The following is a 13774-nucleotide window of genomic DNA, read 5'->3' as shown; positions in this document are numbered from 1 at the left end:
TCCCTCCGTCAGCTGTTCCACCTCCTGCGTCAGGTCCTCTATGCCCCCTTGCAATTTTACAGTCCCCTTTCTCACCTCCTTCTCCATGTGCTCCTTACAGTGCCTCACCTCCTCGCGCACTCCTCCGACCTCCTCACTCACCCCTCTTCTGATCTCTTCTCCCATCACTTGCATCTCCTGCCCAGATGCCACCCTCATCTGCTCCATTTCCTCCCTGTGAGCATCCAGTTTAGTTTCTACCCCCATTCTGACCCCCTCTATCTGCTGCCCCATTTGTTTAACTTCCCTTTCCGCTTGGTCCCTCATGTCCCTCAATTTGCCTTCCATACTGTTTTCTAACCCCTCTAACCCCTTTTACATCCCTTCCATTTGATTCTCTTGAGCGGCCATTCTGTTTTCTACCCCTGTTAACCCATTCTTTACCTCTTTTATCCCATTGTCTAACCCCTCACCGGTACCCCTCGCTTCGTCCCTCATTACCCCCATTTGGCCCTCCAATCGCTCACCCTGAGCATCCATCCGGTTCCCCATTACCCCCATTTGGCCCTCCAATCGCTCACCCTGAGCATCCATCCGGTTCCCCATTACCCCCAATTGCTCACTCTGCAGTTTGAGGGACGCCTGCATTTGCACCATAAATTGCTCCATGAGGGCCTGCATTTGGGCCATCCCTCCCACTTGTGCAGCGGGTGCGGCCGCCGTAGCTATGTGCGAGGCGCCATTTTGCGCGCCCGCAACCTCGTGCACGAGGCCGCCATTTTGCGACCCTGCCACCCTCACTGCTTCGCTCTCCTCATGTCCCTCAATTTGGTCCTGGATCGACCCTGCCTCACTCTCCTCTACCGGAACCCAGCCGTCTTGATCTGCCATAGCGCGACTTTCAAAATTCGGGTTTTTATTTTTGTAAAACACAATCAAATTTCGCCGTTATAATTTCACGCGCTCGGGTCCAATCTCACTCCTCGACACCAATTGTTACGGACACGACTTAGATGTTATGATGGGCCGAGCGGAATGGCCGCCGTGTTCGCACAGTTTACCCGATTACACTCGAACGTTGGCCGAATCGCGCTACGCTAGATCAATGAAGGAAAGGACACAACGGCTGGGATTAAGGCAACGACACAAGGGGTACAGTTCTCAAGACCTCCGGAGGAGGATATAATATTGGTTATGCAGAACGGTTAGATTACACTGCAAGAGGTAAAGCACAGCAAGATGGGCACTTAGACACAGTCTTATCTTATTCCCGACAGACCACAGACAAACGGGACAAGACTGACTCACACAGGGATTGATGGCAGGGGAGGGCAGGCAGTCGATAGCTCAAGGTACACCTTGGCTCAGGGGCAGAATCGACCCGGTCCGGTCTAGAGATGCGGGGAGGTATCGTCGCGCTGGAGGTGGCGTCCTTTTCTCTCCAAGCTGAGGCGCATCTGACGTCACCTCCGTCTTCCTGCGCATGCCCAGCGGGGAGTGACACGCCCTCGGCTCGTTAGCTCCGCCCCAGATGGAATCGGTCCGCCGCTTCTTATTGGGTGCGGGGGGTTACCGGGCTCCGCCCTTGACGAGGAGCTGACAGTGAGCCCCTGCGTGGTAACCCCGTCGGAGCACATGTTCAATGGCGGCTAACCAAGCCGGAGTGAGGACGCACACTCCCCGCGCCGCCGCCGCTGTTGTTGTTGTTGTGGTTGTAGCATGAGGAAGAGCTGCGGGGAGGTATTGGGAGGTCCTAAATTTTCTAACGGTGCCATACAATCACATTCTGGTGCAACGAAGAGTCAGAATTAATGGAAACGAGTCCTTAACTGACATAGACTAAGAATAACTAGCAAGATGTCCTATAGTTGTCTACGTGAGATGCGGTGAACCTGGGTACGACATTTAATGGGGGAAAAAGGGGAAGGTCGGGGCTACAGAGTGTGGTTTACAGATAATGGGATTGGGGATAGTTGGGGAGTATTGGGGAAATAGGGGAATATTTACAAGCGGATATGGATGGAGGCCAAATCCCATATCCGCAACAATATATATATGCAGTATATTATATATATACAGTGGTACCTCGGCTTACGAGTGCCCCAACGTACGAGTTTTTCGGGATACGAGCCGTCGCTCGGGCGGTTTGTTGCTTTGGGATACGAGCCGAGATCCGATGTACGAGCTCAAAAAATTTATTTTTTTGAATTTTCCGGTTGTGGCTTCCGGTTCCGGTCACGTGGTTATCTTGCCGTGAAAGCATCTCTGCTTGGATATAAAACACGCAATCGTCGAAATACATTAGCGAGGAATCTCCTTGCTCCAGCCGGTGACGTCATCGGCGGGGATCCCCGCCTCCAGAGTGGCTGGTCACGTGACCGCCAGGCGCCAAAGCGTGTCGCGCGTGCGGGTATAATGAGCTACACCTGTGGATCACGTGACCACGGAAGCACGCCTCGCTTGAGAGGCATGGCTTTCGGTTTGCGTTTTGCTTTATAAGGCGCGATAAATGGGCTTTTGAGTGTTAGCGGTTCATGGCGTTGACGGTTCATGGCGGTTCATGGCGTTGACGGTCAAAAACCCATTACATCAATTTTACCAGGCACTGTACAGTAAGTACAGTGGACACCAAATGCACGGTGGAAGGCTAGAAGTAGAAGATCGTCCAAGACAAGTGAGAATAAGCCATACTTTGGAGATGACGTCATTCGCTGGTCCGATAACCAAAGATGTGGTATAAAAAACCAGGTGAGCTAACAATGCAGCAATGAAGGAATTCGGCCAAGGCACCGGCACACAACGACCTACCTACATCGAAAGACTCAATGCCAATGGTGACAGAAGCCAAGACGGCCGGCTTAAACACCGCCGAAAGACCACGGTGTACCAACTTACGATGCAGAACATCTTGCACTTAATATGATGACAACAGGTGCCATCCTCTGACGTACCATTACAGGTACAGGTACAGTACACGTGAGCACAGAGCAAAAGTTCACTGAAACCGAGATTAAGAAAAAAGAAAAAACACCTCGTGGTCCGTGCTCGATATCCGAGTTTCAATCTTTTCAAACACATGATGCTCTCGGTCACGGTATCTCCTGCGAGCTGCTTCTCCTTCAACCACACAAACAACAACTTCTCCATATCTTCATGGATAGAGGTCCAGTTTATTTCTTTACATTCTCTTGTATTATGTACAGTATATACGAGGTCGTGCTTGTTTATACATTATTTGTTATTTATAAAGTACATTTTTGTTATTTAAAAGCACCTAACAAAAAAAATTGGTGTTTTTTTTTTGAGGCTGGAACGGATTAATAGCATTTCAATGCATTTGAATGGGAAAATTTGCTTTGACTTACGAGCGATTTGGCTTACGAGCTCCGTCACGGAACGGATTAAACTCGTAAGCCGAGGTACCACTGTATATATATATATATATATATATATATATATATTGTTACAGACGTGGCTTGGATGTTATTTACATGCAATGGGACTAGGGAATGGGGGATTGGGGAAAGTTGGGGAGTATTGGAGAAAATAGGGGAATATTTACAAGCGGATATGGAGGCCAAATTCCATATTCGCAACATTGCACCCTTCTCTACCCTCGGGGCGTCCCGACCCGATAAATTTTTACCTACTTTAGTGTGGCACGCAATGTAGTTCCCTCTACTATTAACTCTACCCTGAGTGCGACAGTTTTACAGATATTCACAAATGAGTAAATATGTCCCCCTGCGACGTTGCACCCTTCTCCTCACAGAAACACACCCACAGGATAACCGAGTCACGGAAAGAATTCTCAAACGAAACATACAGCCGGTAGGGAGCATTATTTACAAGATTACGCTGATATCTACACTACGATCCAGGACCTGTTTTTGGAGGAACACATGCAGATGTTATGCATAGAGAGAGCGCGCTTGCCAGCATCGATACACCAACCCACGAGTGCTCTGTGGCCGACGGCCTTTAATAACGTACAGAGCACCCTTTCCCAGCATCAAAAGCACCACCCCACCACCAATCGGTGCAGTCACCATTGTTCATTGGAATAAAAATAAATTCGACAACCCCTAACCCTGCAGGTTTCTCTTGCTCTTCTTGTGGTGCACTTGGTGGTGTTAACTATTAGTGGTTCACCTGTATGGCATAGGTGCCACGCTGACCCATAGGTCCATCCCCGGGTGGTGCTTGGCCGCAAACGAACTGCGGTCCATTGTGGGTGGCCACAACATTGCGGTCCATATGGTGTATCGATCCCGGCAGCAAACAGCGAAAGTGCAGGCCCACAACTGCGCAGCCAGCACCTCTCTCTCCTCTCTCTCTACCCCAAAGCCAGATCCTCGGAGGTGGGAGACAAAAGAAGCAGACAAGTGAGTAAGGTGGTAAGGGCGCAAAAGTGCACGCAATGTAAGGGGATGCACACTGGGGGCACATGGGAACCAGGTGAGACAGGTACGTTCCTATCGTACGCCCCCCCCACCAGGTAACCTACATGGCCCCTCCCTTACCCCTTACTGTATCCACAAAACACAACACTACCCATAAACATCTACTTTACAAATCAACAAACATCCCTACTGTCTTCCCCGTTCCTCCCATATACCAAATTCGTCTTCTCTCCCTCCTAACCAATCAAATTTGCCATTTTCAACTCTCATCAAAATTTGCCATCTCCAACTCAACATCAAAATTTGCCATTACCAATTCATCATCAGTCCCTCCTAGGGAGGGAGAGATGGAATCACCCCAATGTCTCATCCACGTCGTGATGCGTCTCACAAATCCAACAGCAATTCTCATTTCTGCAACACAAACAAAGAAAACACAGGTGTGGAGTCATCATCATCACCACAGGCAAGTGGCTGCGTATGGTGCGACAGGTTCTTCAATCCTAACTATTTCCTAAATGACTTTAACAACTTTACACTACCCGGGGTCTTTCTCCGGCCAAACCATTGGCCCTCTTACACTATGGGTTCTAAAAACCAATTCCCATTGGCCAAACTGTGGTGCTCTTCAATTTGGGGTCTCACTCCCCCGATTCATCTCCCGGTGCCCTCGTACAATTTCTGGGCTGCGACGTGTACCTCTCCCAGTGGGTCTACCCACCTGCACACCTCCACCACTGCAGTTGCCTCCGAGCTTACCTGCTCCTTACCCTAACCTAACTACCAGGGGAAGGCCCTCTGGCTCTCTCCCCACTCCGTGCCCTCTCTGGCACTGGGCTGCCCGATCCACACCCGGGATCCTCAGGCACCCACTCACAACTACCGGCTCCCAGAGCCCACCTGCGGCCTCACCTGGCCGACATCCTCACAGTGGTGGAGTGCCCAACCAACTACACACACTAACAGGCTACACGCCCAGCCATTTCCACAACACTAATGCACCCATCCACAACACCATTCTGCAACCGCACCACAAATGCCAATATCCAACCACAATTTACGTGTACCCTCTACCTAACACTTACACTACCCGCCCCGGGTACTCGTGAAAGGGGTCCACTCTTCCCCCATCCACACCTTCGCACCATGCACACCACTCCGTACCACTTACTCCAACTCTCTCCACACACCTGTACCTGCACACCTGTGCTCTCACACCTGGTGCCACCTGCACCCTTCTCTCCCCAAGCGCATTCGCGCTGATCCACACACTCACTACTCATACACTGCTCCACACACCTGTCCAGTTGCACACCTGTGCAATCACACCTGTTCAATTCTCACACACACAGCATCATCTCAGCTAACTACTCCCTTCTGAAACTTGCGCTTCCCAGTCGTCCCTTTAAACTATTGCGCTCCCACGTCATTATAATCCACACTAATCTACCTGCGTCCCCACTACAGGTATCAGTCACTAACTAACCTTAACGTTACCTACTGTCATCTTCGCTAGATCCCTACACACAATATCCTAACCCCCCCGGGCTAGTTTTCACTGCCATACACCCCATAAGCTATAGCGCATTTGCCCCCCTTATTCAGAGGTACTGGGTCCCGCCTCGGCATCTAAAGCCGAGGCAATCCACGGGGGCGCCTGCTCGCCGGTGTAAGGTCTTATCCGGTCGGCGTGGACGATCCGAGGGAGGGCTCGTGGCCCCATTTTGATCTTAATGACCACGTCACAGATTTGCGACAGGACGACTCCTGGGCCTTGCCAGGGGGAGGTGAGTTTTGGGCACCTTCCCTTTCGCCTCCGGGGATTAAAGAACCAAATCTTCATCCCCGGAGCGTATTGACTCCCCTGGCTCCGGTCGTCGTACCTGCGCTTCATCTTTTCCCCCGCCAGATGGAGTTGGCGGCGGGCGAAGGCATGGACTAGCTCCATGCCTTCCTCTAGGTGACGTGCGTACCCCTCCCTCGGCGGGTTAACCACTGTGTCTGGCACGGGACCGCATAGCAAGTCGGCGGGAGCCCGTAACTCCCGCCCATACATAAGCAACGCTGGACTGCATGCGGTGGCCCCGTGCTGGCTGGTTCGGTAGGCCATGAGCAAGTAAGGGAGATGTTCGTCCCAGTCATCCTGACGGGTGGTGGTGAACAGTGCCAGTTGTTGGATTAGAGTTCGATTGAATCTTTCCACCATCCCGTCAGATTGAGGTCTTAGAGGCGTTGTTCTGGTTTTCCGAATTGACAGGAGACTGCACACATCTTTTAGCAATTTGCTCTCAAAATTTCGTCCCTGGTCGGTGTGCAACTCCTGTGGAATCCCATGCCGGCACACAAATCCTTCCACGAAGGCCTGCGCTACCACCCCTGCTTCTTGGTTGGGGAGGGCGTAGGCCTCCGGCCACTTGGTGAAATAGTCCATTACAACGAGGATATACTTATTACCTTGGCGGGTGCGGGGCAGCGGTCCTAGAATATCCATAGCCACCCGCTCAAGGGGGGCCCCCACCTGATGTAATTGAAGGGGGGCCCTCATCCTCCGTGCTGGTCCCTTTTTGGCAGAACAGGCGTCGCATCTCCGACACCAGTCCTGTATGTCGCGCCCCATATTCACCCAATAGAACCTCCGGCGGACCCGAGATATTGTCTTTGTCCTGCCCAAATGGCCGCCGGAGCGGGTACCATGCACCTGTTGCAATATGACGTTCTTGAATTTGTCAGGGACTATCACCAGCCAGGAAGTTCGATCAGAGGGAACCTCCACCCACTTGCGATACAAGATGTTGCCTTTCAATTCCAGGGTCTGCCACTGAGCCCAATATGCCTTTGTTTGTGCCCCGAGGGGGGTGACCTCTTCCCCCTTTGGTCTTTGCCCCAATTTGACCCATTGGAACACCGGCCCCAGAACAGGATCCTCCTGCTGGGCCGTGCTCCAAGCCAACTCTCCAAATTCCTCGTCCGCGGTTAGTGGCAAAATTGGCCCTCTCACCCGGGTTGCCCGGACGACGAGAATCGGGGCGGAATCGCCCAATTGCTCCCTCTCCTCGTGTCTCGCACAAAATTTACAGTTTTCCCCCAGACAAGGACGCCGAGAGAGTGCGTCCGCATTACCATGGGCCTTCCCGGCCCTATGGGCCACATCAAAATCGTACTGCTGCAACTTTTCCAACCACCTTGCAATTTGGCCCTCCGGTTCCTTGAACCGAAGGAGCCATTGCAAGGAGGAATGGTCAGTTCTAACCAAAAATTTCCGCCCGTACAAGTACGGGTGGAAATGGTTCATGGCAGCCAGCATAGCCAATAACTCTTTGCGAGTGACGCAATAATTTCTCTCGGGCCTACTTAAGGCCCGACTATAATAACCAATCACTCTCTCCACGCCCTCCTGTGTCTGAGACAAAACTGCGCCCAATCCTTCCTGGCTCGCATCCGTGTCCAGGGTAAATGTCCCGTCACCAGTGGGGTAAGCTAGAAGGGGTGCGGATGTTAGACACCCCTTCAATTTTTGGAAGGCCTCGTGGCACTCCCGTGTCCAATTAAATCGCGTCCCCTTCTCCGTAAGCCGGTGGAGGGGACGGGCCAACTCCGCAAATTTCGCCACAAAGCGCCGGTAGTAGGAGCAGAGTCCCAAAAATCCCCGCACCTCTTTGATGGTACGTGGTGCGGGCCACTCCTCTACCGCTTTAATTTTGTCTGGGTCTGTTTTTACCCCCTCGCGGCCAATCACGTGACCTAGATAGGCCACCTCTCTTGCAAACAAAGTGCACTTACTCGGGTTCAGCTTCAACCCTGCCTGTCTGAGGCACCCGAACACCTGGTCCAAATTAGCTAGTGCCTGGGGGAACGTTTGGGCATGTACCAGGACGTCATCCAGGTACACCAGGCATGATTGCCATGGCATGCCGCCTAGTACATGCTCCATCAATCTCTCAAAGGTGGCGGGGGCGTTACACAAACCAAACGGCATCACAGTAAACTGATACAGTCCCTTGCCTGTGGAAAATGCCGTTTTCTCCTTCCCTGCCCTATCCATCTCCACCTGCCAATACCCACTCTTGAGGTCCAAAGTTGTGAACCAATTTGAGCCCGCAACGGCATCGAGGTGTCATCAATCCTTGGCAGGGGATATGAGTCCTTGAGTGTCACGTTGTTTAGCTGGCGATAGTCCACGCAGAACCGCGTGGTCCCATCCTTCTTTTTGACCAGCACAACAGGTGACATCCAAGGACTTCCCGAGGGCTCGATCACACCTGCGTCGAGCATTTTTGCAACCTGCTCGTCAGCTTCCGCCCTCTTGCTCCAAGGGAGCCGTCGGGCGGCCTGACGAATAGGCCGGGCCTCACCGGTGTGGATCTGATGTTTCACCAGGCCCGTACGTCCAATATCCTCGGTGGACAGGGAGAAGAGATCCAAATGGGACCCAACCAGTTTGTGTAAGGCCTCCCTCTGGGTACCTCCCAACTCTACGCTACTACGATTTACCATCTCGCAAATGGGATCGGGCCAATTCCTACTTGTTATTGAAGGCTCCCCCCGGGGTCGGCTCGGCTGGACGTTCTCGCCCCTCACTGTCGCGACTTCCTCAACTGGGGTGCAGCCAGCTACCCTCGTGCCCCTTACTATAGTGCGTGGTTCTGTACTCACATTTACTACTCGGACGGCCACTACCGGTCCGTCCGTTTTTACAAGGGTGCGGCCCACGATTAAACCCGGTATGGACTGCGCTGCCACCGGTTCGACCAGGCCGCAGGACTCCTGCCATGTTGGGCGAGCTGCCCACCGGGCCGGCACTATCGCCTCGGCCCTTGGGGGGATGGTCACGGCCTCGGAAGCCTCCAGCTCCGCTCTCTCGGCCGTGCTCACTCCCCCTAACGGCAGCTCTTCTACTCCCACCTGCAGGATCCCCCGGCACAAGTCGATTTTACAACCGCTGGCAGTCAACAGGTCCAACCCTATTAAACATGGGTCGCACACCTCCGCCACCCAAACATCTATCTCCCTCCTTACCGACCCTAACTTGAGGGTCACAGAACCACGCCCTATGATCGGGGCCGTTACCCCGGTAGCAAGCTGCAAACTATAATTTTGCAGGCGCTGGATCTTATCCCAGCCACCTGCGCTCGAATCAAGGACCACAGGGCTGATGATCGTGGCGCTAGCTCCTGTGTCCACTACGGCGTCTACCCCCACGCCGGCAATTTTGCATCTAATTGTCAGGCTACCGGTTCCAATTTGGCCACAATAAATGACCTGTCGCGTCAATGAGGGCTCTCCTCCATCCTCTGCTGCCGAACACCGCCCTACGTGCCCGACACCTTCTAGTTTCCCGGGGTCTGGCGGGGGGGTGTCTGGGGTCGGCTAACCCGCTCCCCCCTGGGCGGAGTTGAGGACCTCAACTGCCGGGGATCATCCCGGCGCGCGTTTCGACAGTGCCGCGCCAGGTGACCCAGGCGGTTGCAGGTATAGCACCTCACCTGATAAGGTGCTTGCCTCCGGAATTCCAAATTCCCCCCCCTGTAGGTCCGAATTGGATTACCCGCTCGTGGTCCACCGCGGGCCACCTCCGTGGCCGCCTGCCATGGTCCAGGTCCCGCCAGGCGCTGGTCCACCAGCCTCCGGACCATGCCCGCCAGGTCAGGACCCACGTCGGGGGCGGGTCCCCTAAGGGGTCCGCCCTCCATCGGGGGTCCCACCTGGCGGACCGCCATTGCGAGACGCTCGCCCCCTCGGGCCAGGGGCCTCGCTGCTTCCCAACGGGCCGCAGCGTCAGCCGCCTGGCTCAGAGTCTGCGGGCGCCACATGGCGAGCTGTTGCCGGAGCTCAATATCCGGGAGGGCCTGGATAAAATGGTCCAGCGCCAGGCTTTCCCGGGAATCCGCTGCCATGCTAGCATGTGCGATCCCCACTGCGCGGCGAATGTCGTGGGCAAGTTCCCCGATGGCTTCCTGAGGCTTGCGTTTTCGCAGCGCGAGCTGAGCTTTAACAAGCTCGCTCTGCTGTTCTATGCCGAATCGATTAATTAGGGCGTCGCGGAGGGCTGGCAGGGTGAGAGCACCCGCTGGTAATGCCGTCAGCACCTCCGCCGCCGCGCCGCGCAATGCGGCCACCAGGTGTACTCCACCTTCGTCCTCACCCCAACCGTTGCCCTTACACACACAGTCGAACTGCGCCAGGTACGCGCGTAGATCACTCTTGCCGTCATACGGCGCGAGTGGGACCTTGTGGGACCACCTCGTATGTGAGTCGTTGCCCGCCTGCCGGACCCCGTGCGTCGCCCCTTGCGGGGTCAGCGCGGGGCCGAACCGGCCGGGCCCCCACAGTACACTACCCCCAAGGGGCTCTCGTGCCTCCCCGGTCCCTCCAACAACTACCCCTGTTGGTGTCGATGCATGGGTCACACCTCCGCAACCCGCTACCCATTCCATACCACCACCACCACAACCTTGCTCACCCACACCTCGCACCTCTCGTTCCATACCCTCCGGACCAGCCATACACCTCACTCTTGGCCTCTCACGAACATCCGGGTCTATCTCGACCCCCAAGCTTATTAAATCACCTGGCGCATCATACGCACGACCATATTGGTCACCACTTACACCGGGTCCTCTTTCTCTTCGCTTCTCCTCCATCACCTGCGAATCCCTCATCCGGTTAATGAGCACATCATCACGATCCGAACACAGACTCTGGACCAATTCTTTTACCTCTTCTTTTATCTCTTTCTTATCCTCTCTCCGTCGCTTTTTAATTTCGCTCACCCCTTCTTCCACTTCTTCTAATTTTTGCTTCATCTCCTTCATCTCTTCGTGCGCCCCTTTAAGTTCTTCCTCTAACTCCACTTTATTTTTTTCTATGTGCTCCCGCACCTCCCGCTCTTTAACCTCCATTACCTCTACCACCTTGTCCATTTTCCTCGTCAGGTCCTCATGTACCGTCTGACACTCTTTTTTAATTACCCCTACGTCCTTTTTCATCTCCTTCTGTGTCGATTTTAAACCCTCTATTACCGCTGTGTTCTTCTTTACCTGATCCCCCAACTCCTTTTGTCCCACTGTCAGTTGTTCTACTCCCAGCGTCAACTCCTCTATACCACCTTGCAATTTTACAGTCCCCTTTCTCACCTCTTTCTCCATGCGCTCCTTACAGTGCCTCACCTCCTCGCGCACTCCTCCGACCTCCTCACTCACTCCTCTTCTGATCTCCTCTCCCATCACTTGCATCTCCTGCCCAGATGCCACCCTCATCTGCTCCATTTCCTCCCTGTGAGCATCCAGTTTGGTTTCTACCCCCATTCTGACCCCCTCTATCTGCTGCTCCATTTGTTTAACTTCCCTTTCCGCTTGGTCCCTCATGTCCCTCAATTTGCCTTCCATACTGTTTTCTAACCCCTCTAACCCATTTTTCACTCCCTCTATCTGATTCTCCTGGGCAGCCATTCTATTTTCTACCCCCTCTAACCCCTTTTGCATCCCTTCCATTTGATTCTCTTGAGCGGCCATTCTGTTTTCTACCCCCGTTAACCCATTTTTCACTTCTTTTATCCCGTTGTCTAACCCCTCAAAATTATTGTCTAACTTCTCACTGGTACCCCTCGCTTCGTCCCTCATTACCCCCATTTGGTTTCCCATTACCCCATTTGGTCACTCTGAGCATCCATCCGGTTCCCCAACCGCGCACCCAATCGCTCAATCTGGCTCCCCATACTCATCTGTACAGCTGCCTGTAGCTGCGCAATGAGGGCCTGTATGTCAATCGGCTGCATGTTAAAGCCCGGTGATACAGCGGGCTCGGCTACCGCGCGCTCTTGCGAGGCGCCATTTTGCGTGCCTGCTACCCTCGCTGTTTCGCTCTCCTCATGTCCTTCATGTCCCTCAATTTGGTCCTGGACCGACCCTGCTTCACTCTCCCCTACCGGACCCCAGCCGTCTTGATCCGCCATAGCGCGACTTTCAAATTCGGTTTTTTATTTTATTTTCGTAAAACAAATTCAAATTTCGCCGTTATAATTTCGCGCGGGAAACGCGCTCCGAATCGATTCTACTTGTTACCAATTTGGGCCTAATAAATTTAGTCCCGGGTTCGAATTCCACTCCTCGACACCAATTGTTACAGACGTGGCTTGGATGTTATTTACATGCAATGGGACTAGGGAATGGGGGATTGGGGAAAGTTGGGGAGTATTGGAGAAAATAGGGGAATATTTACAAGCGGATATGGAGGCCAAATTCCATATTCGCAACAATATATATATACACACATGACGTGCCGCATTCCGCGCAGCTAGGTTTATGGTGGGACATGCCACACAGCTTGCTTATAGCACTGCTAAAATATTTTATGCGGCCATGAAAACACATAGCACACGGCCGTGAATGTCGAAGCATGTCATGCTCGTGCTCGTGGAAGAATTTTTAAATTCGAATCCGCATGACAGGTAAAAGCAGGTCAAATTATACCAAGCGTGAATACACAAGGTCGGGGAATGGTCGGGGTCTAATTGTATATTATATAGTATATAGCATGATTCTAGGCTATTTGTTTAAAGAGGATTAAAGGCATATCAATAAATTAATTCCATGTTTATCGCCCTTTTCCACAGTGTCTCTTATACCACCCTATCTAATACGTCACATTAGTTCTTTGTTGCTGTTGTCTATGTTCTTTATGACGTCCTTAAAAACAGCAAGTTTTCAATTTATGATGATTTTCAATGTCGTTTAACTGTCAGGTAGACAGAGTAAAAAAAAAAAGAAAAAAAAAAAGACTTATCACTCCTCTTTGCGTATGCGCGATCGGGACGAATTCACAGCCAAAATACGGTAAAACGGCTAACTTGTCCACCGAATATAACAATCGATCATGTTCAAAATATAACGATAGATTTAAATGTGCCGCTCCTCAATCATAAAACTGATTTGACGGACATGAACCAATTGCTTAACCCCGCTTTTCGCTTCTTGTGCGTGATGTATTCAACCTTTTGTTCATACTTCAGATCATTTATAACAGTTTTTGTGTGGAAATCAGACCCACGAAATGGTGAAATGTTTCACTGTCGTGTTGTTAGAAATGAGGAAGTTACCTGTGAGTCTTTGTGAAACCCCCAACAGCTGCCACTGCCACTGAAGTTGTGCTATTGGTGGTTAACCTATCGCCCTGTACTCTCCTGCAGGTGTTGTGCACACAGACCTTAAACCAGCGAACTTTCTGTTTGTGAAGGGCCGACTGAAACTGATCGATTTTGGAATCGCCAACAGTATCCAGGCGGATGCTACAAGTTTTCTCCGGGAATCTCGGGTACGTGAGGGAATGTTTCTCCAGTCCTGGTTGTACGTGTTTGCTTTTGCAGACTTGTTGCTCCATTTGGGTTGTTGAGGTTT

At 52.4% G+C, this 13774-nt stretch overlaps 1 protein-coding gene across 1 annotated transcript in view; it reads left to right on the top strand.

Annotated features, from left to right (window-relative positions):
* The window catches only part of TTK (TTK protein kinase), a gene marked incomplete in the record, with an annotated part of 118665 nt that overhangs the window by 94639 nt on the left and 10252 nt on the right, over nucleotides 1–13774 (top strand). The window contains 1 exon segment of the mRNA XM_078768150.1: nucleotides 13567–13691. Coding sequence (XP_078624276.1) covers nucleotides 13567–13691 — 125 coding nt within the window.

Source organism: Myxine glutinosa, chromosome 14 (assembly GCF_964187855.1).
Source record: "Myxine glutinosa chromosome 14, kmMyxGlut1.1, whole genome shotgun sequence".
NCBI lineage: Eukaryota > Metazoa > Chordata > Myxini > Myxiniformes > Myxinidae > Myxine > Myxine glutinosa.
This window is presented reverse-complemented; position numbering and strand designations above follow the sequence as displayed.